The following is a 24,385-nucleotide window of genomic DNA, read 5'->3' on the forward strand; positions in this document are numbered from 1 at the left end:
TAGTTTCTAGAAACCTCTCCCAACATCTATTCAGCCTTCTGTCTTCTACTAATTGCATTACTTTACTCCCTAATTTTCATCCTGACGATGGATCATGTAGCATGATAGAAAATGTTGACGTAAAAATTTTCACTCAGTGTAATCATGAAATCTACTATAATAATCTTCATGGATTGTTGAAACTGCTGGACTTTTAACTTGATAGAATAGACTTCATGTGTTCATTAAATGCAGCAGTTTTTCTTTTCGTGTTGTTATGTTTTTCTTTTTGCCAAGTTTCACTGAGCTTTTGCCAAGATTTTGCTGAGTTTTTGCCAAGATTTTTCTGAGTCCCGAGTCTGAGTCAAAGTTATGGGCTGTGGAAGACAATTTCCAAACTAAGCCCAAGATTTACCAAACAGTAATGACACATCATAATGCACTAGTTTCAAGAAAGAGACTAACCGAATGTCAAAGGTGCAGCTGTTGATGTTGATGCTGATGTAGACAGGGAAAAAGCAGCGAATGCAGCAGAAGTGGTAGTGAAAGATGACCCTGATAAAGATAACTTTGCAAATGGTGGCACAGAAACAGCAGTCGATGCTTTGAACAGTGATGGTGTACTTGATCCACCAAGTAAAAAAGCTGGAGCTTCAGCAGTGGTTGAAGATGATGAGGCAACACTGCCAAACCCAAATGATGGTTCAGATAAACATGCAGTGTCAAAGGGAGATGCTGGTATGGCAGCCAAAGAGGATGCTGCTGGGGCACTTAAAAGCGGTGATGTCATTGACGCATTCAAAAAAGTTGACGGTACAGTAGACGAAGGCGAGCAGGAGGAGAATGCTGAGGTATCAACATCAAAAAGAGGCAATGTCGCCACGGCTGAAGATGATGATGCTGTGTCACTGAAGAGAGGCAATGATACTGTACATGGAGGTGTCCCTGCACCAACATAATGAGATGTAAGTGTTGCTGGAGAAGAAGCTGTGAAGCCAAAAAAGAAATGCAGGATCAGCTGCTAAAGCTAAACCTGTATGACCAAAAAGAGATGTAGGTGCTTCAGTATTAGTAGCTGGAATGAATTCTCCCAATAAATTATTAATTAAAGCTTATTCTTTTACATGTAAGATAAGAGTAAAGATATGTAACCATTTTTCTGGCATCTCTATGTTATTTCACATTAGTTTCCCTTTAAAATCTACTAAATTTTCTTTGCAAAACCTGTTACAGAAAAATTGTAAATTTATTCTCATGTCCTCAACAAAACAAAATCACAAACTTCAACTATGAAATAGACCCTACACCTGTTCTGTTTTAATAATCCCCAGCCAGATGAATAGATAGAACCAAACCACAATAAAATCATAAGGAAAGAAATATAATAAATAAATCAACATACGAACCTTGGCAATTAAAAAATGCGAGGCCAACCACAAAATTAATAATCACGGTGTCGTCTATGGTGCAACTTATATGCACCATTATTTAATGAAAGTATAAAAGATTTCCACTGTTTAACACTGGCTACAGGTGCATATAAGTTGCCCCGTAGCCACTGGCATAAATATTGGCCTTATAAAATGTTTCAAAGCTAAGTTGCCAGTTCGGATGCAGGTTTGACATTCGGGTTCGGAATTCATTCAAAAAAAATTTGGGCTGGGTTCGGATTCATTTTGGGTTCATTCGTACAAGAATTTTTTTTTATATATTTGTAAAATATGCTGCAACAAATAAGTTCATACACCACCACATATATTAACGATTTTGTTCGAATGGCATGACAAAATATCAAAATACACCACCATGTGAATGTTTCAGTCCAAAAACTTTAAAACACCAATGTCAACAATACTAATCAGTAATCAATCGTAGACTCATAGGTGGTCAAATATCAATGTATTATCAAATCATATCCAAACCAAGCCAATAAATGGGGACAAGCTCCTTCCAACGAGTACCAGACCAAGCCAACAACAAACATACGCATCCACACTGCCGCTGCCAAAAATACCAAACTATCACTGCCAAATGTGAGTTGCAATATGGGAAAACCCCAAACGGCGTTGTTTTAAGTTTTCATATGTAAATCGCTACCTAAAACTAAGTTGACAAGTCAATAAGATGATGTGGCCTCGAAATTTGCCCAAATTCATTTCACATTCCTCCTGAGCTTTGCTGACGGCAACCAAATTTGCTCAAAATTCCTCCGAATTCAACCAGGATTCAAAACTACGAATTTATAGGGAATTCTGATGGTAATAGTTGAATTTGTAATGATTTCAAACCAACTTTGAATTTGAGAAAATCGAATGGTTAATTTCCTCATTTTTTGAGCGAATATGGTAACTTTGTTTCAAAGCAAAGATGACCCAGCATAAATAATAATTAGAAAAAAATTATTATGCTCCACAGAGTTTCTGAGACGGGGACATTTTAAGGAACAGGAACATGTTTCCAGTAAGGGTACAGGTTGAAGCCAAAATTTAGGGGGCGGGACCTCAAGGACGGCGATTAAAAACATAGGGGATTTTTTTATATATAGACACAGAATTCAAATATGCATATTGTTGATGCGAGTTTTGTATCACTTACATAACATATTAGCAATTGAACATTTGATACGGAGTATCAAACATACAATTCCTCTCTTGAAAAGTTATTGCTCATGGGATATGAGAATAACTCCAATGTTCCTTACTCTTGTGGATACTCGCTCAGTTTTATCGATTTGATTCGTTGGTAATCACGTAGGTAGCCTTACGCTATTCATTCAAGGATGACTTGGACTTTGGTGGGATGAAGGTGATGGTGGCTCGATTTGTGAAATGTGCGGAAGCAGATAATGTTGATGGTCGTGATGATGATGGAGGATGTGTCTGCCAGTGATGATGTTGATGGGAAAGCAATGGTTGTGGAAGGTGAATGGATGTGCTTTAATACTTAACTTACTCCTCTAACTTGCTTCCCTGAGCTTCAACTACCCAACTACTCACTATTCTACTCCAACTCCTATGACTGGAAGGTTAGCAAATGGACGGGGATCGAACCTAATGAGAGCTGACCAGCGGCCTCACTTCCATAGGTGCAATGATTCAAAGGAATAATAGACTAGTTTACTACACCAGGCTTCCCAACCAGCCACTAGGATGCTAGTGGTCTAGTATTGATCCCTATCAAACATTTACCAATGCTACCATACAATTATCCATCTACTTTAACTTAAACAACTTCAAATGCAACCAACTTAAGACAACTTGAAAGAAAATCTAACTATGTGGAAGTAGAAAACATGCAATAACACCCAATGTTCTTAATCAACATGCAAATCGCAACAATGAAAAAGAGAGCAATTTTGGTATTATCTTCGCAACAATTTCTCCGACACTTTACAAATGAGAGAAAATGGCCTTTTATAGGGGCCAAAAATACAACGGACAGTGGAGATCAAAACAAGATCAACAATCCAGATTGGATCCTCAAAACCCTAATTAGGGTTGCCACCCCATCGGCCAATGAGAAGTTGCCACCTTATCAATGGACCAATGAAAAAGTGCAAAAAGTGGCAACCAATGAGAAGGCACCAAAATGGTGGCCAATCAGAAATAGACACTTGTCCTATTCTAGAAGAAAGGGAAATTTGCCTCTTGGGCTTACATCAAATGATCTTCTAATATAACTCTTCCTTTTTCTTTCATTTTCTTAGCTAAGGCAATTAACTTAGCTAGCCTTTCGTTAACTTCTTCCATAGGAAGACAAGGTGTGTGCTTCGCCTTGAGTTCCGCTGACTTTGTCACCCTGTTCACTGCTTGTAGTATCTTTTTGCGATCCTTCTCATATTCCTTTGCAAATCCAATAAAAGCGCTGAGAGAGGAAAGGGTGCCCAAATGCTTTTTCCTGATGGCAACCTTTCCCAACTCCTCCAATCTCGATCCAAAATCTATTACATTGACATCTCCTTCTCTGATATCCTCAAAATCAAGTGCCACTCCAACGTCGCTCATCATGGTTGAAATGGAAGTGTCAACGTTTGGACTGTGCCGTGCAATCTCATTATGTATTTCCTCAAGTGTTCTAAATCTGGTAGTCAATGCAACAAACCAAGATTCAACTATACTCAATCCTCTCTCATCAACCAACCTGGCCCTTTGCAAATGTGCCTCTGGTAGCCCAATGAACGCCTGTAGCCTAGGAATAGCCAAATTTTTGATGGGAAAGAAACCTTTCCACTCTTCTTCGAATAATCTAAACTTGTCTCTAACGGTTACTAATGACTGGAATGTCAAGACAAAGGAAGGCAAGAAATTTCGCCCATCTTGGATTGTATCATGGATCCAATCCCTGACTTCGTGTAGCTAAGCTGATATCTCTCCTGAATTGCTCCCGCTATCTTGAGGAAGGGCTACTTGGTGCAACTGTTGGATGGGCTAGCTATCTCTCCAATATTTGTTCTAAGCCTCCAACTTTACTATCCTTTCATTTGCCTTCCTTGACCTCTCTCTGATCGATGCTATACCTTCCTAGATCTCCTCACACTCCATATCATCTGTATTCCTTCCCAAGTTATGTTCCACTATTTCATATTCTTGGGCCACAATCTCATTCACTGCCTTGTTGATTGTTGGAATAGCAATCTGAACCTTTCGGTGATCATCATCGTCGCTCCTGATTACCCTTGCCACCATTCTTGCCATTTGTTTTTGGTTCTCGCTATCACCCTTTTCTATTAACCCTTGTATGTCCTCAGCTGTATAGGCCGCTACTACCTCGCCTCTTGGCATAACCATTTGTCTTAACCATAGTGGTGCAGTGCATCTCCCCAAATTTGGATTTGGTTCGACTAACAAAGCATCACCAACGGCCTCAAATTCCTGACTTATTGCCTCGATGTCGATTGATCCATCTTCTTCTCTACTAGTTTCTTCCATATCATTTCCTTGCTGGTTCTTCGAGAGAGGGGAGTATTCGGTGCTTTCACTATAGCCACTTGATTCCGAATCAGAGCTCACCTCCACCGCGGCCCCTTTATCATTTGAATTGACCTCTTGGCCTCTAGCCTCAACTATACTCTCTCTTGATGGTGCTACATGCTGTCTCTTGGCTGGAGGCTCTGGATGTTCTTTGCCCTTATCTACCTCCAAAACTTTCTTCTATCCATTTCTAATTATTTCCTGTTGCCGGCCATTTCCTTCATTCCTGTGCCCAACCCAACTGATTCTGTTTGTCTTTCTTTTGGCTTCATCATCTCATAGGTAAGGGGAATCCTTTGTCTTTGTAGCTTCCATAGTCCTTCATTATACCATGACTTGGTATGTAAATCCACTACCCTTGTAAGTGCTTCCAAGGAAGGATCCTAATGGTCATCCCAACCTACTGGATTCAATTTTGTTCCTTCTACTATATCATAGTCTTCTCTCAACAAATTTCCATCATCCTCCAGTTGATCCGGAATATCAAGGCCTCTCCATCTAATAGCCCTCATCATGTTCACCGTCAGCCTTGAGAAAGCTAGCTTTCTCACATGAAAGTCATCTTTGGTGTTGGCCCAAAAGTCTTCTATGGTGGGAACATGCTTGAATTCGTTTCCATGAGATGCCTTGATAAGACCATTAGGGTCAAACCCTTGCCTTGCTCTGTACCATCCTAGATGATACCATTCCAATTCCTTTTCTACGGCTTCAAAGGAGGCCCGATTTGGGCAACTATCATTGCCAATTATGATTGAGAATGAAATGCCTGTTTTTTCTTCGTTTCTCAATATTCTATCATAGTGCTCAAGTTGTCTAGCCAATTCTAACAAAACTACCTTGTCGGGTGGGTACCTTGGAAGCCTCTTGGGACAAACTGTACTTCCTGCCACTCTAATGTATGTAAACTGTGGAAATTGGATGAACCAACTCCCAAACTTCTTAATTCTTTATCTCTACTTCCGATGAAAGTCTCTTAGCAGGTGTCCCTTGTAACACCCTTACTGTCTTCATGGTAAAGTCATCGCAAAGTATCTTGTAATCTTTGTTATTGTGCAAATGGAGCTCCAGATAGCCTTCATGTACCAAATATTGCCCCGGTCCGCTACCAACTTCTCCTAAGGCCTTAAGTCCTGGACTTTTGTACAATCTAGCAATTAGGTAGAACAGATAGGAGTTGATGTAGAATTGCCTTTGGTTTTGCACGGTTCTGGGTTGCAATTCTAAGTTCTCGCTTATGATCTTGGCCCAATGAAACCTTCTTTTCCCCTTCTCAATCTCATCAATGAAGAAGTACATCCAATTTTCAAATCTCGTTCCTTGAGCTAGGCCCATGATCCGATTGAGCAGGACAACGAGATCACCATATTCTGGTTTGAAATCTGCCACTGTAAGCCTCGATGATCTGTTAACTCCTTTTCTTCCCTCACGTCAATTCTGCTTTAGATGCGTGTAATAAGCCCCTTGGTTATCTTGAAATGACTTAGTTGCTTGATCCATCATTACAATCGTCATGCCCTTGTACTGGGGAATGTTAAATGTTTCTTCAATCGCTTGTTCGCCAATGCTAGCCAACACTCTCTTCCCTTCATCAAAAATGATGGAATTACTATTTAGATCAAATCCGGATGCACATTCCATAATCAATTCTGGACAGGGCAATGTGGGAGGAAAGGTCGCTGCTTGTACAATTCCACTCTTGTAAATCCTTTTTGCCAAGGGGGATTTTCCTTCCTTCAGTTTGTCCCTCATCCATATCATGTCCACTATACAGATATTGGTGTCAGTTATTCTCTTCATTTTCGAGAAGAAGAAAGTTTTGGGCGTCATATCCTCTTTGTCTTTTTTAGTGTTCACCCGCTTGGGATTCTTACTTGCACTATCATCCTCCATGCTCGTCGCCCTATTACGGGATGGTAGAGTGGTGGACCAAAAGGCAAGAAGAACCAAGCGGAGCAATCCTTAGACTAGAACGAAAGATGGATGTCAGCTTAAGCACTCCTTGCAACTCTAGATGATGAAAATTCACCTTAACCGATAAACTTACAGCGACTTTTCGGAACCTAGGATATGACTTTCAAGTAGTTCAAATCCCTTTGCAAATAGAAATTTACACTCCTAAAAGTATCCAACACTTGCCTTTTATGCAAAAATCAAACTTTCATATGTATCTCTTCTCCCAACAAAATTGCCAAAATCTGGTATAAAATGCAGTCCTGAGTAGGAAAAAATCAGACCTTCACCATGAATTGCTCAAAAATCAAAATCAGATCTGTCTCAATAAAATGCCAAGAATGGAAAATTTTGCCTCTGTCTCAAATTCGCCCATGCATGAAGTCTGAAATCTGCCCAAAATGCTACCTAGGGCACAAATCGCAGCCCACAAATGGAGGAGAAAATCACCAAAATCTGCAAAAATCTGCCCACAAGAAAAATCGCCAAGGCCTGAAAATGGAGGAATGCAAGCAAAAATCACCCAAGCATGCAAAAAACTGCCCTCCACAAAATTCGCCCAAGTCTAAAAAAAATCTGCTCCTCCACAAAATTTGCCCACATGGAGAGGAAGAAATGATTTGTGAAAATGAGATGGTGTAATGATCCCATTATTTAGCTCTCACGTTCTCCAAAGTCTAAGTGGAGGATAAGAAATTAAAGTCATTCAATTAAAAATTAAAAAGTGACTTTGTATTAATAGCTTCTAGGGTATGTATTAATTATTGGAAGGACGGAAGCCTCTCGATTTAATTAATTATTGCTAGGGAGGAATTTTTAGAGAATGCATTAATTATTGTTAGGAGGAAGCTTCTAGCTCTTGCAATTAATTAATATTTTAGTTCCTTCCAGAAGGATGAAGAAAAGGATAAATAAGGCTGAAAGTCTCATTGTTAAGCATCGGATTATTGTATCGGATGATGATAACTTGCGTTTGATAAGAGCTTGGATGTGTGAATCACACTCTTTTTTTTGGCAATAGGGGACGTTCATTCTCTGTTGTAACATTCTAGATGTCATTCCCTTAGAGTTTGGCCTTTGGAATACATACCTTTGTACTTGATTGCAGCATTTTTAGAATTAATATAATTTCAGTAGTTGGTTCAGCTTTTGGGCATTCTTGGGTGTCTATTACAGATGGGGAGGAGACTCTCTTTATAGCCAATTTTCTTTCTCCATAAAGCTGGCCTACATGGTCTAGGAGAAAACAAAAAACAAAAATTAAATTCAAGTTAAGGCCCACAATTAAATACTTAGCTCAAAAAAATAAATTTTGCCAAAAGAAAATTGCACTTTTAAATTTACCAATTAGCTCCAATTGCAAAACGAAATTAAATGGCCTTGAGGGTGTTAAATATTTCCACTTAATGAGGGTTTAGTAATTAATACGTCATTAAATTTGGATTTTGGCTAACCAAAAGCCATTTTTTCAATATTAAATTACTAAATTCATTAAAAACTTAAAAAATTTCAAGGCAATTAATCCAATTAAAGCCAATTTTTTGCAATTTTCTACCAAATCGATTTGCCAAGTTAAAAATAAAATAAAATAAAATTGCATCTAGAACCAAAAATCGATTTTTTGCAATTTTCCTCATTTCAACAAAATTAAAAAAATTTCACCAAAGAAAAAATTTGAGATTTTTCCAAAAACTTAAGTCTAATAAAAAATTCTCTTTTGAAAATTATCCAAATTTACAAAGTTAAAACCAAATTTTCAAAAGAAAACGTCTAAGTACAAAATTCACAATTTTATCCTGCCAAGTTGAAATTAACTTAGAAAATTATTCAGCCTAGGGATAAAATTGGTAGCTCTGGAAAATCAAGTTAAGAAAACCGGGTGAAAATAAGCTAAGCCTCCCCATATCTGTCCTGAAGTTGCCAAGGCGTGACATTTTCAAAACTCAAAAAATTTTGGGCAATCCAAAAATTTGCCGAGGTGATTAAAAGAAAAAGGAGGTCCCCAAGATTTGGGGCAATGTGTGAAAACCTCACAACACATATCACAACATTGATAAACCATTCACCATAGACATTTTAGAAGATCAATACATAGAATATTATTAAACAGCAGATACTAAATACTTCCATAATAAAAATATGTCAATATCACATAAATATATAGCAAAAATCAAAATGCCTAAAGGCTCAAGTACCATGCTAAAATCAGAATGAAATAAAAAGAAGTCCAACTAAAATAGTTAGTAAATACTAAACGCAATTTTTCCTCACTACAGCTACTGCTCTTATGTTTTTTTTCTTCCACTTAGCAAGTATGTCAAATCTAAAAATGATTAGAAGAGTTAGTCTTTTAATTGACCAAATATGGGTTGCATATTTTTATTATGTCTTTACGACAACTAAGGGCCGCACAAACAGCAAAAATTAGAAAAAATTGACTTTTTGAGGGCATTTTGCCTTTACCAAATTACCTGGAAAAAAGGGGACGGCCAACAGTTTCAAGGACAAATAGGGGACGGCAAAATCGTCTCCAATATTGCTGGTAGTCCCCAAGTTTCTTGTCAAAAAAATTGGTTGTTTTGGGGACGTTTCCAAATTTTCGAAAAAGGGGACAGCCAAAATCCGTCCTCGGTACAAGTATGACCCAAAACCATAGGGGACGCGTCCCTGTGGAACACAGGAAAAAAACATTAAGGAGGGCCAATCTAAAATCTAACATTTTTGTTACTTCTCTAATTCTTGTCCAACAAGAGGCATCGGTTTTTATCAAGGGGCACTGGATGTCAATAAAAGGGTGGCAAGTATAACATATGCATAAGAAAAGGAGCATTTCTTCATTATCAAGGGATGTCATCCTCCCCATTGTGAAGATATAAATGACAAGGAATTCATTCAGGCATAAGGCAGCAAATGGAAAGAAGTTATGATCCAAAAATTTGAAATGCAAGACAAATTTGACATGAAAAAAAAGAATTAAGTGATTCTACGATATATATATTGCATTGAGAAAAAAGCAATACTCCTATTTGGCTGATGCAATAAATTACAATTCTAATGTTAATATCGGAGATGGGTCTAACTACTTATTTGGCTGACTTCATATGGAAGGATATATAAAGTGTTGGTATCAAAGATGGGTATAATGTCTGTTTGGCCAAACATATATTAAAGGAATACAACTTCTATAATGTTGGTATGTGAGATTTATCTCCATCTAACCAACATTCTTGAGGAAGTGTAATGATAAGAATATTCTAATGGTGTCAACATATGCATATGTGAACCTTGATAGGTGCACTTTAGAAAAGATGGTTGAATAACTAAGGGTTACGAAACCTGACCTAGAGAAATTTTTAAGGTCTGGGTTTAGGCTAGAGGGTAGGAAAGTATAAGAAGATTTGTTATTATTAAGATTGTAACTATTATTTTGTAGGTTTTGCTAACTCTAGTAGAGGGGACATTACAATGGTATCAAAGCATAATCTTGCCATCCTGTGAAACTTTGGTTAGTTCCCAAAACATTGGCCAAACAACTAGCCCAAGAATTGGGAAGCTTTGTGGAACAAACTAATCAAAGAATCGAAAACCCTAATAAACTACTACTAGAAGCTATACAAAAATTAAGCAACAATAACAATCAAAGTGAAAGATCTAGTCCACAGAGGGATCGTCATTCTAACCATGAGGGAAACGAACCTCCATCACAAAGTTCAATTCTACGAGATATTTTTCCCTTGTTCATTCCAAGAGGAGAACCTATTGTAGAAGAATAAACAACCACAAATAATGTGGACGAAATTGCACAACTATATGCGAGCTTGGATTAAAACATTTGACAACTTATTTCCTTTGAAGAACAGTACAAAACCAAAATCATGGAAAATAACAAGAAAAATCGTGTAGATGAAGACCTTTAGGAGAAAGTCAATAAAGTAAAACTACCATGGTATAATGGTTCAAAAGAAGAATCTACTTAATCATGGATCCAAAAATTAGACACATTTATCATATAGTCCTATGACTGAAGAAGGAGCTATTAAATTCGAGATACTTGATTTAAGAGGATCAGCCCACAAATGGTGGCACTATGGAAAAACTGCTTTAGGACCAAAAAAATTACCAACTATGGAAAATTCACTCAAAGTTTGATGAATAGATTTTATCAAAGAGATTTTGAAAGGTATTTCCAAGAGCTAACTCACCTCAAACAATCAAGGTCAGTTCAAGAATTTGCAAATCAGTTTCAAGACCTACCATTAATGGTTCCATATCTATCCCACAACCAACTTACTCATCTGTTTATAGGACTTAAAGTTTCCATTAAAGCAGATGTAAAACCCCTTGAGCCCCAAAGTTAAGAGGCAGCCATCACTAAGGCAAAGAAAATTGAATCCAATAACTCCAGAGAAAGATCTAAGAATCTTGGGCCCAAGTTAGCCTATTGAAATGAAGGACCTAGGAGAGATTGCCAAGAAAGACCCTGATATATTTACAAAGAACCATGGAATAAGGAATATCGATGCCAAAAATAGGAAGAACTATTTCAGAAAAATCTATGCTTCAAATGTAAGGAACCATGGAAACCAAGACACCAATGTAAAAGAGGGAAAATAAACATAATAGAAGAAATATGTGAAGATAATACACCAAGGAAAAAAACAAAAAATGAAGAACATGAACATAGAGGATATTAGTTGTCATCACCCAAGAAAATGAAAACAGAACCATCTGAGGCAAGGGGACAATTAAAGGACAAAGAATAATTGCATTGGGGGACTTAGGAGCTACACGTGACTCGATTGGAAAACACTTAGTAATTAGGAGGAAACTAAAAACACAAGAATTTAAGAGTTTCAAGGTGGCTTTTGGAAATGGATTCATGGACAAGTGTACAAAGATAGTACCCCAAATAGAAGTCACCCTAGGGGGGCACACAATTAACAGAAACTTCTATGTGACAAATATTCAAAATGACATTATCCTAGGAATGCCATGGATAAATTCCCTTGGGCAATTCATAATGGATAGCCCTAATTCAAAGATTTGTTTCCAATGTGAAGGGAAAGAAATCACATTAAAAGGAATGCCAAATGATTCCCCCAAGATGTTCTCTTGTAAGAAAATGGAAAAAAAGAAAAGGCAATCATGACCAAGGGAGATGGATTGCACAATGTATGATATTAGATAGATCAAACCCAAGAGCAGAAACCATCCATATAGATATTCAAACTATATTGAAAAGATACAAAAGTCTTTGAGGCTTCCCCTAAAAAGAGGATTTGAACATTATCTAGAGTTAGAGGAGCAAAACCACAAATAACCACCCCTTGTAGACATCCCTGAAATTTCATGGAAGAGATAGAGAGAACAATCAAGGAGTTATTGGAGATGGGTCATATACAACCCAACAGTAGCTCGTTTGCATCATCAATAGTCTTGGTCAAGAAGAAAGATGGTACTATCAGAATGTGCATTGACTATTGAGCATTAAATAAGAAAATTATAAAGAACAGATACCCTATTCCTAGGATTGATGAACTAGTGGATGAATTACACGAAGCATGTTATTTTTCAAAGACCAATCTACAATCTGGATATCATCAAATAAGAATGAGGAAAGAAGACATATGCAAAACTGTTTTTAGGTGCCATTATCGACATTTTGAATTCATGGTTCTTACATTTGGTCTCACCAATGCGCCAACAACTTTTCAATCATGTATGAATCACATATTCAAACACCAATTAAGAAAATTCCTACTCATATTGTTCAATGACATACTCATCTACAACAAATCATGGGAAGAACACCTCCAACATATCAAAGAAGTTCTGAAGATCTTGGAAGCAGAATCACTATATGCAAAGCTTTCAAAATGTGAATTTGGCTTTGAAGAAACCATATACCTAGGACACAAAATCAATGCAAAGGGGCAACATGTGGATGAGGGGAAACTCAAGGCCATTAGGGCCCGTTTGGTTGCTGGAATACAACTGGAATAGGAATAGGAAATTAGAATATGATTTGTATTCTTTGTTTGGTGCGTGGAATAGGAATAGGGAATGGGAATACGTATTCTTATTTTAGCCCCAAAATGAGCTTTTGTCCATTCCAAAAAATACTTGTAATTGGAATTGCTATTCTTGCATTCATTTTAACTTTTTCAAATTTGATTAAATTTTCAAATCCGCTTTGACCTGGGGTGAGCGCTGGAACTTTGTTTTCAATATTTTCAAATATTTCAGCGATTTTCCAATGGCGCCGATTGCATTTTCAGAAATATTTTCAAATGGCACCAATTGCAAGTTAACCCTATTCCAATTTAAGCTTGCATAACCAAACAAGGGATAAACAAAATTGAATTGCATTTTTCCATTCCTATTCTTCATTCTCCATTCTCATTCAAATTTTCTATTCTAATTCTCAATTCCTACGCTTGCAACCAAACGGGCCCTTAAAGAATAGCCAAAACCTAAAACACTCACCCAACTTGGGTTTTGTGGCCTATGCAGCTATTACCAACGCTTTGTAAAGGGGTTCTTCAAAATTGCTTCCCCACTCGCAGATTTAACAAAAAAAGGAGCTTTTGCATGGAATGATGTAGCACAATAGGCTTTTGAGAAAATTAAAGAAACCATGTGCTCTTGTCCACTTTTAGCTATTCCAGATTTCACCCAAGTCATTTGAATTATAGTGTAATGCATCAAGGGAAGGAATTGGGGCAGTACTTATGCAAAAGAAACATCCAATAGCCTTTAAAAGTCGTAAGCTCACAAATACAAAAAAACACTACTCTATACATGATAAGGAATTGTTGGCTATAATGCATGCCTTAGTGAAATTTCGATAGTACTTGGGTGCAGGACATTTGTTGTGAAGATAGATCATAATAGCTTACGGTTCTTCCTTAATCAAAAAGATATAATGATTGACAACAAAAATGGGTTAAATGGATCCAAGCATATGATTTTGATATAGAATATCTGAAAGGCATTAATAATGGAGTTATTGATGCTCTCTCAAGGAGACCTTACATCAACACTATCACAAACATCTCAAAAGATTGGAAAGAAGAAATCACAACAGAATACATACAAGATCCCCAAACTACGGAAATATTGGAAGGAATTTTACCTAATGAAGATTTTAAATTTTGGGAAAATATCATCCTTCGCAAAGGAAGAGTATACTTAACCCCTCAATCAAGGATAAGGATAACCCATTGGCAGGACAAGGATACTATAAGACATATAAGAGCAATAGAGAGAAATATTCTTGGAAGGGTTTGAAGAAAGATGTACTAAAATATGTAAGTGAATTGTCAGCAAAAAAAATCTAAGCTAACACACCCAACAAGATTAGTAAACTCTTACCCATTCCAAACCAAAAGTGCAATAATATATCCATGGATTTCATAACAAGTTTTCCAAAGGTAGAAGGGAAGGACAATATATTTGTAGTAGTAGACAGACTTACAAAATAAGTTCACTAATTTGTCTTCTCCACAAATTACACAGCACATCAAGTAGTAGAGTTATTTTTTAGAGAAATTTTCCGACTTCATGAACTTCCACCAAAAATCATAAGTGATAGAGACAACAAATTCCTTAGCAAATTTTGGCAAGAACTTTTTCGCCTTGCAAAAATAACTTTAACTCCTAGTACAAGTTATCACCCTCAAACAGATGGTCAAACAAAAGTGGTTAATAAGTCGTTAGAAGGATGCCAAAGGAACTATGTTACAGGACAACAAAATGCTTGGATTAAGTGGTTACATTTAGGGGAATACTACGACAACACCACCCATCATATGTCAATAGGAATGAGCCCATTTAAGGCACTCTATGAATATGAAGCCACATCCTTCGGAAGTTTAATCCCTCAAGAAAGTGAAGTACCAAGTGCACAAGATTTCGTAAAGCAAAGTACAAATATTATCAAAATGTTAAAAGAGACTATATGTCAAGCGCAGAATCAACAGAAGATCTATGCAGACAAGAAGCTAACAGAAAGGACCTTTACAGTTGGAGACTTGGTATTTTTGTGTCTACAACCATACAAGCAATCTTCGATTAGTAGAAATGGTACATAAAAGTTCAAGCCTCATTTTTATGGACCATATAAGGTATTGAAGAAGATTGGGGAGCTCGAACTTCCCAAAGAAAGTAGGACTCGTGATGTGTTTCATATCTCTAGACTCAAGAAGGTTCTACGACAACAAGTAACTCCTTGTGAAGACTTACCACTCCTAGATGATGAAGGACAACTCACCCTAATAGCAGAGGTTATGTTGGACACTCGATAAAAGAAATTAAGGAATAGGACTATTACAAAATTCTTAATCAAATGGAAGAATTTACCATAAGTAGATGCTACTTGGGAGAAAGAAGAAACCCTTAAGTGAGACAAAAGGACTGCAATGGAACTCGATTGACCAAAGAAAATGTATAATTTATCAGTAAAATAGTATATATTAACAATCTTATTTATTAACAATAATATTATTTTAATAAACTATTTTATTTCAATATTCAATATCAACCTTTTCTAATATCTACTTAAAATATAAGAAAGGAAACTAACTATTTTTCCAAGAGGTGAATATAATTAAGCCTCGCAAGTTTATTCCATAAGCTATAAGAGCATATCATAATTATCACATTCATGAAGAGCTTTTAGCAAACAATTCTTCGAAGTCTGAGCCTAGAAAAGTATTACCCCAAGCTGTTGTTGCCATTGGTAAAGCTTGTTCTCCATAAAATACATAAGGGCTGTCTTACTTTACTTGTATTTTAAACCTCACTGATGACACAAATATGGTAATGTGTCAGAGAAACACTCAGAAATTGGGTGCCAACTACAAACATGTATGCTTGAGAACTTTGCGCACACAAATAGATATTTGACTTATGTGATTATTGAGTTGTGTGATTGAGGCGAAATGATTATCAACTAAATTCACCACTGACTAGATTTAGAGATCTTAAAACCTGTCAACACCACTACACATTGACAGGTTACCTATAACCCTATCTGAGATCTTATAAGCAAAAGAAACAACACTCCAAAGCAGCCCATGACCTCTACCAACATTTCAAAAACTAAGAAACCTTCAAACTTCACCATAACCTCATCAAATGTTTATCAAACAGTAAATGGTAAAGCATGGTGCACTAACAAGGAGAGAGAGACTTACCAACTATTGAAGGTGCAAGTGTTGTTATAGATGCCTCTGAAGACAACAAGGCAAAACCAGGAGCTGCAGCATGGATAGTAGAAGTTGGTGCTGTTGGAGATGACTTCCCCAATGTTGGTACAGCTACAGTGGCTGAAGTAGTGGTATGCACTATCGTACCCATTCCCCCAATTAAAGGAATTTCACTTCTTGTAGCATCGATGGTTGGAGAAGATGAAGCAACACTGCCAAACCCAAATGACAGTTGAGATGCAAAGGAAGATCTAGTTCCAAAAGAAAGTGAAGAGGAAGTTTGTCCTGGTGAAGATGACTTCCCAAATGATGATACGGCTATAGTATTAGAAGTTGTGGTCTATGGTAGCACACTCGTTTGTAATGTCCCCTTTTTGACAAGCACCAACTACTTATTTTATTTTAGCCTTTATTTTCCCCGGAGGCTAAAAAGGAAGAAATAGGGGGGAAAAGATATATTAAATTAATTACTTATAAGGTTACTAAACAATGAAATATTAAAAAGTAACTTTATATTTAATTGATTTAATAATAAAATGACTAACATAATAAAATATCAAAAAAGTCACTTAAAAGAATAAAGTGTTGGATTCTTTTAGAAGCTTCTTGGAGTTGCTTGTGAAATCTTTATAAGGAGCCTTTGGGGGGTCATTTTACACATCTTGAGTTGCATATTCATCTATTGTACTGAGAGCCTTAGTGCTTGCATACTTGCTTGAGGGTTTGAAGACTCTAAGGTGCCAATTTTGATTGTGAGATATGAACCCTAGCTGGGAGTGGAGGAATTGGTATTCAGCCAATTCATTTGTGATTAATTGGGAGATAATATTCAGTGATTTTTGTTCAACCCATGCATCTAATTTTTGACATCAGTTGGCAAGGAGAAAGGTTTCAGTTTTCGCAGTAGATCTAAAAAAGCAGTCCGAAAAAGCGGTCTGAAAAAGAAAATCGAAAAGGTAGAGCCAAAAAAGAAATCCGAAAAAGCAGATCCGAAAAAGCAAATCCGAAAAAAAAAGCAAAGCCAAAAAGCATGTCATCTCAGCTACTTATTCCAGGTTCTTTGGTATTTACATTTGGCAATTGTAGATGGATACATTTGACAAGTAATATATGTCTTTTTGTTACCAAAGTATTCAATCATTCTAAACATTGAAGTATTGAAGGGAAATCAACTTAATTCAGCTATTCAATTTGTATACCAAATGTTTGTAAAAACGTCTCATTGCATAGTCATTCATAGGATGCATGCCAAGTGTTTGTGAAAATACCTCTTGGCTGTAGGTGTGCATTTTACATCAAAATTTCATGTACTTGCATTTGGAAAATAATAAAAAGAAGTTGCATATCACTTTGATTTCCAATTAATTATTTTGCAATCATTTGTATTCATCAATATCATTGGCATTCAAAAATCATAGCAAAACAACAAACATCAACAAACTGAGGCTACAAGGGAAGTGTTTGACAAAATTCCTAAGGCAGAAAAACAAGGATAAAACTTCAAAAATTGTCAAGGCACTTTACATCATTCCACCAAAGAAAGGAATTTTAGTTGTTGTTGCAACAGGTGTTGGAGAAGGCGAAGCAACCTTGCCCAACCCAAATGACAGTTGAGATGTAGAGGAAGATATGGTTGTTGGAATTCCAAAAGAAAGTGAATTGGAAGTTTGTCCTAATGAAGATGACTTCCAAAATGATGGTACAACTGCAGCAGCAGAATTAGTGGTCTGTGATAGCGCACTTGTTCCCCCAAATAAAGGAATTTTACTTGTAGCAGTAGCGGTGGTTGGAGAAGACGAAACAACACTACCAAACCCAAATGAAGGTTGAGATGCAGAGGAAGATAGTATATCTGGTGTTACACAAGAAAGTGAAGTAGAAGTTGGTCTTGATGAAGATGAATTCCTAAATGTCACAGGAGCAGAACTAGTGGTATGTGCTAGCGCACTTGTTCCACCAAAGAGAGGAATTTCACATAAAGATGAAGCGACACTGCCTAACCCAAACCCAACTGATGCAGACGAAGATTGAGTCGCTGGACTTCCAAAAGAAGATAAAGTGCAAGTTGGTGCTGATGAAGATGACTTTCCAAATGTCACAGCGGCAGAAGTAATTGTCTATGATAGCGCACTTATGCTACCAAATAAAGAAATGTTACTTGTACTTGCAACTTTGGTTGGAGAAGATGAACCAACACTGCCAAGCCCAAATGACGCTTGAGATGCAGGGGAAGATATTGTCTCTGGTGTTCCAAAAGAAAGTGGTGTGGCCGAAGTAGCAAACACCAAACTAGAGTTTCCCTCCGGAGTACTGAAAGGCATGGTTGGTGTAGAATTTCCCATGGCCGAAGTGTCGAAGACACAGCATATGCAGAAGATTGTGTGGGGGTTGCAACAGATAATTCTGAGGTAGCTCCACAAGTTACAACAAGCGTTGAAGTTTCAAACGATGCCAAGCTCACAAGAGAAAAGGATGAAGGTGTGAACAAATTGGAACATTTGGTAGCCTTCGGATTTTCTTTCCTTGAAAATTTGTCTTCCCTGCAACTCATGACACCAAAGACTGATGATGATGCAACAGCAAAAGAGGATGTTGCTAGGGCACTGAAAAGAGACGATGTTGTTGTGGCACCAAAAATGGAAGAGGACGCTGAAAACGCACCGAAGCAGTTCGATGATGCAGCTACTGAAGAAACCCCAAACAGATTTGGGGTGCCAAAAATAGAAGAGGACACTGATGACACACCAAAGAGGTTAGATGATGCAACTACTGAAGAAGCTCCAAACAGATTTGCAGGTGCGGCTGCTAAAGGAGCCCCAAAAAGATTTGAAGGTGTTGCTGCTGAAGAAGCCCCAAAAGGACTTGTAGGCGTAGTTGTTGAAGAGCCTACAGAACCGAAGAGAGATGTAGGTGTTGAAGCCGCAGTGGCGCCGAATTGAGGTGTTGAAGCTAATTCCCAAATGATGATACGGCTATAGCTTCTTCCTTAGTCTTACTTTATATCAGAATATCATCCAAATAAACAATCACAAACTTACCCAATATCTCTTGACAACTTCATTCATCAACCTCATGAAAGTACTAGGTGCATTTGTCGAACCAAAAGGCATAACCAACCATTCATACAAACCATCTTTTGTCTTTAAAGCAGTCTTCCATTCATCACCTTCTCTAATGTGGATCTGATGATAACCACTCTTCAAATCAATCTTGCTAAAATTATTTGCTCCACTCAAACAATCCATTATATCATCCATCCTCAACATAGAAAACCTATATTTCATTGTGATCTCCTTAGTAGCTTTGGAATCAGTACACATTCTCCATTCTGCATTCTTTTTCAGTGCTAATAAAATAAGTACAAGACACGGACCTAAACTTTCTCTGATCAAGCCTTTCTACAACAACTCCTGCACTTATCTATTAAGTTCTTCATTTTTTCAAGGTGTCAATCTATATGGTGCTTTGTTCACTTACCAATAGCTTATGTTCATCCTTGATTCATAAAACATGATAGGGTTTAAGGTGTCTCAACCTTTACAATAGCAACTTTGTAGCCAACTCCTCTGATGCTGAATTTACTGAACTTCCACTGTCAATAATCACTTTGCAATATTTTCCAGCCATCTTACCTTTGGTCTTGAAAAGACTTCTCCTCGAGATAGGTTCCTCATCAATTCCCTTATCACACAAAGTTCTCCTTAACATCAAACGAAGACAAGAAAATTGAAGGAGGTCTTGCCCTGCTTATTCAGAGAGAAGCTAAAGGTACGAAAATCTTTAAATGTTTGACATGTAATGAGTAAGATCACTATTCTTCTAAATGTCCTAAGAGAGAAAGAAAGTATAAGAAGAAACCTCATAAGCCAAGGAAATGTCTATTTGCTAATGATAAGTAATTAGATGCTTGTGTGGAAAGATTTTTGAGCAAAGTGACAATGAAAGTGATGAAATAGGATTTGTTGCTATTAAGGAAGAAAGTCCTGAAAAAAAAGAAGTTAGGGAAGAAAGACCATTAATATCACAAGTTGGAAAAAATAAATCTGATTGGATTATTGATAGTGGTTGTTCACGTCCTATGACTGCAGATATGAACGAATTCTTTGAATTCAATAGCTATGAATGCCAACAGTTAGAGTTGGAAACAATGCAACCTGTCATATAAAGGGAAAATGATCTATTTAGTTAGAGTTGGAAACAATGCAACCTGTCATATTAAGGGAAATTGGTCTATTACTCTTGATGGAAACACTAATATTGATGATGTTTACCTTGTGGATGATTTGAAACATAATCTTTTGAGTGTTGGACAGCTAGTTGACAAGGGATATCAGTTACAATCCACAAAGAAGACGTGCATTATCAAAGATAAAGATGGTAAGTTAATTGGTACTGGTACAAGGACAAGAGGTAATGTTTTTCAATTAAATCCTACTAAGATGACATGCTTAGTTCCTAAAGTTGATGACAGTTGGTTTTGGCATAAAAGGTGTTTTCAGATAAACTTTGATAACATTATGAAGATCAATACTACACTTGTTAGAGATTTGCCAAAAATTGTGAAACCTACAAACGCGGTATGCAACAAATGTGTTCTGGCAAAGCAAAAGAAAAATTCATTTCCAAGCAAGAAGTTTACTACATCTGCAAAGTTGGAGATTGTACACACAAATTTGAGTGGTCCTATAAAGGCAAGAGCTTTCTATGGTGAAAGGTATTTCATGATTCTTGTTGATAATTTCACTAGAATGATGTGGGTAACATTTCTTAGAGAAAAATCTGAAGCATTTGAGAAGTTTAAGATATTCAGGAATAGAGTTGAAAATGAATGTGGATTAAAGATTAAATATTTGAGATCTTAATAGAGGAGGAGAGTTTAAATTGAATGAGTTTCACAGTTTTTGTGAAATAAATGGCATTAAGAGACAGCTTTCAGCCCCTAAGACACCTAAGAAAAATGGTATAGCAAAAAGGAGAAACAGATCTGTAACAAAGGCAGCAAGAGCTATTATGTTTGAGAATAATGTAGCAAAGATATTCCGGAGAGAAGTAACAAATACAACAGTTTGTTAATCAGACAAGGTACTGATAAGACCCCTATGAACTTTGGTTTGGACATGCACCATCAGTTCAGAATCTTTGGAAGTGTTACATTAAAAGGAATGGTGACATTAGAAAGTTTGACTCAAGAAATGATGAAGGTATGTTTCTTGGCTATTCATTGAAAATCAAGGCTTATAGATGTTTCAATCAGAGAACTAAAACTATTGTTAAGAGCACTAATGTTGAGTGGATGAGAAGTTTAAAATTCAGGATAGAATGCTTGATTACAATTCTGTCATTACAACCTCTTGCTAATGAAACATACGCAGTAAATGAAACATCCACAGCATACAACACAAGAACACCAAGATTTTATCATGGAAACCCTTGGTTAGAGGGCAAAAGCACAATGGGAATTAGCAACCACAATGTCTCCCTACTGCAACAATATCCTAACCTTCGGACCTGTTAGGATCATGCTTACCCTATTAGGAGTAACCATGTTGAGCGATTTAGACCTCAAACCTGCTATGATTTGCCTTGACTAGTGACTCAAATGATCATCTAATTGTAGCACTCATTGCTTGACAGATCCATTGTTGTTCTTCTAAATGCACTGCTCTAGAATGCTTCTACAACACTATGACACCTCTTACCCCTAACATCACAAATCACATTCATGCATCGCCACTCTCCACGATACAATCTGCATCTCCTTTTATAGACCTTTTTCCATGTCGGTGAAAACCCTCAAACATGTTACTAAAGTCAGGCCTTTAAATCAACTAAAACATGTGAGCGAGTGTGTCAATTCATCACTTCAAATTCCTTGATGTCAGCACCAAACAATTCAACAAAAAATTAATTCATCCCTCAACTTTTGCTCCACCAATTTACCAATTTAATCAAGCTTACTCTATCAGAACTCTTTCCTAGCCAATACCACTGGTTCTCTTCCTCAGATCTCTCCCTGTACTACAAACTAACTAATGTGATTCCAAACATAGGTTGATATGTTACTATCAATGCTTCCATATGAGCAACATTACATGGATCCCCTAAAATCTTCACCGCTGATCATCTGTTTCACATAAGGCTGTCCTATCACCAGTACACTGAACACTTAGTAGCTACATTGATATGGATGATCCATCACTTCGAGTGTGCTTTGTTGCCAGCAATGACAACACCACTTCAACACTTAATGCTTTCTAACTCAGCCATCTTCATCATTATGCCAACACAAACAAGTGGCAGCATTTTCATTTATCAATCAATGTATGCAAAGAGTTTGCTAGATAAATTTGAGATGGTAGACTGCAAGTCTTCATCGATACGTACAGAGAAAGGGCTTAAATTATCAGCCAAATTAGATTCAACAGAGGTGAATGAGCCAGCTTTTAGATAACGAGTGGGTAGCCTAATCTATGTTACAACCGCCAGACGTGATCTAAGTTATGTCATGATCTACATATCGTGTTTCATGATAGCTAAACATAACATTACAGTTGCAGCTAAGCAAGTATTTAGATATGTGAAACGGTAGACTTTGGCCTTGTGTGAATTTGTAATGTAAAAGCAAAAAGTCTCAGCAGATCAGTTTTCCAAACTCAAATTGTGAAGGTTTTGTTGATGACAGGAAATCTACTTCTGTGTATGTCTTCAGTCTTAATACAAGTGCAGTCACATGGCTAGTAAGAAGCAATTTGCAGTAACTCTTTCCTCAACCAAAGCATACCATCAGGTAATTGTGAAGGCAACATAAGGTAGTATGACTATGACAGATGCTTGATGACATACAAATATCTCAAGCACAACCTTCACCCCTATTTTGTGACAATTAGGGCCACTAGAGCTTGTACAAAATACAGGCTTCCAAGAGCAAACCAATCACATAGAGCTAATTTGTCAACTGATTAAACAACTTGTTAAAGATGGGATTGTGATATTAAAACATATATTAGAACAGTAGATCAAACTGCAAATATTCTCACCCAGTTTTTGAGCTTGAACAGATTTGTAAACTTTGGGGGCAAGTTGGTGTAGTTAATAGACTGACCAATAAGGAAAGGGACTAGATTAATATATTGAATTAATTTCTGGGGAAGATTGTGTGAGAGTTTTGATGAAAAAACTCTCACACAATCTTCCCCAGAAATTAATTCAATATTCATGGATTGTGGAAATCTGTTTGCTTAGATTAATATAGTCAAAGTTAATTATCTAATGGTGATTTAATGTACCTTCAGTTAAGGTTAGACTGTTTCTATTTCAGTTCTCAATTAACAAATTGTTTCCTTCAAAAATATTGTGTTTTTAATTTCCTTATATAGAGCTTTCAATCTCCAATGTTCAAAACATCAAATTGACATTCCATTGTCATGTCCAAGTGATTAGGGTTTTAAATATATTTTTCCCTTGTGCTAAGAATATAAAATATCAATATATTATATAATTAATCTATTTCAATATTTTCAAATGTTGCATATTTCATTTTAACCCATTTCAGCACTTAACATCTATTGAAGGTGTACCATATGCATTGTCTTTAATATGGACATCTCCATCTCCAACCCTTGTTTGGAAATGGCTTTCTAGTCCCTCTATCTATCTCCTATTATTTAAGATTGGATTTTGTTAATGTTTGGTAGCTTCAATCAAATAAACCTTGAGACAATACCATTGTAGATATATATGCATGCATATATATTTATCATATGTGAGATATAATATATATATGTATGTATGTATGTATGTATGTATGTATGTATGTATGTATATTTTATTTTATTTTTTAATATGAGATATAAATTTATATATCTAAGTACTATCATGTGATGGAATTTAATATAATAATTATTAATAATTCATGGAAATTTTATATATATAATTAAAACTTATTATTATATATTTAATGAATAGGCATGTCCCTTATTGGATTATTCTCAATATATAAATATAAGGGATTGTTGCCTTTAGAAAACACATGCCGAAGAACAAGTAGAATCATTACATTTGCAGTGATCCTTTAAATTTAACATGGTATCAGGGCAGGCTGCAAATAAATAGAAAAGGAAGCAGTGATTTCTATGTTTAATTGGAAGAATAAGACAACCAAATAGTAACCCTGAAGCTACCATCTTATGCATGATACACTTGAGGTGAAATGACCAATCATGACAAAACTTAGGTTAATGTAGACATCGAATTTCTTATCAAATTACCTTTATATGG

The 24,385-nt window shown here is 36.6% G+C and overlaps 1 protein-coding gene across 1 annotated transcript in view; it reads right to left on the bottom strand.

Annotated features, from left to right (window-relative positions):
* Positions 1 to 24,385, bottom strand: part of LOC149559709 (uncharacterized) — a 66,802-nt gene that overhangs the window by 26,074 nt on the left and 16,343 nt on the right. The window contains exon 3 of the mRNA XM_089824257.1: positions 445 to 924. Within this exon, the coding sequence (XP_089680383.1) occupies positions 445 to 924 (480 nt within the window). The remainder of the gene's footprint in view (positions 1 to 444; positions 925 to 24,385) is intronic.

This window comes from Cupressus sempervirens, chromosome 4 (genome assembly GCF_028749045.1).
Source record: "Cupressus sempervirens isolate cs-2001-9-10 chromosome 4, ASM2874904v1, whole genome shotgun sequence".
Classification (NCBI taxonomy): domain Eukaryota; kingdom Viridiplantae; phylum Streptophyta; class Pinopsida; order Cupressales; family Cupressaceae; genus Cupressus; species Cupressus sempervirens.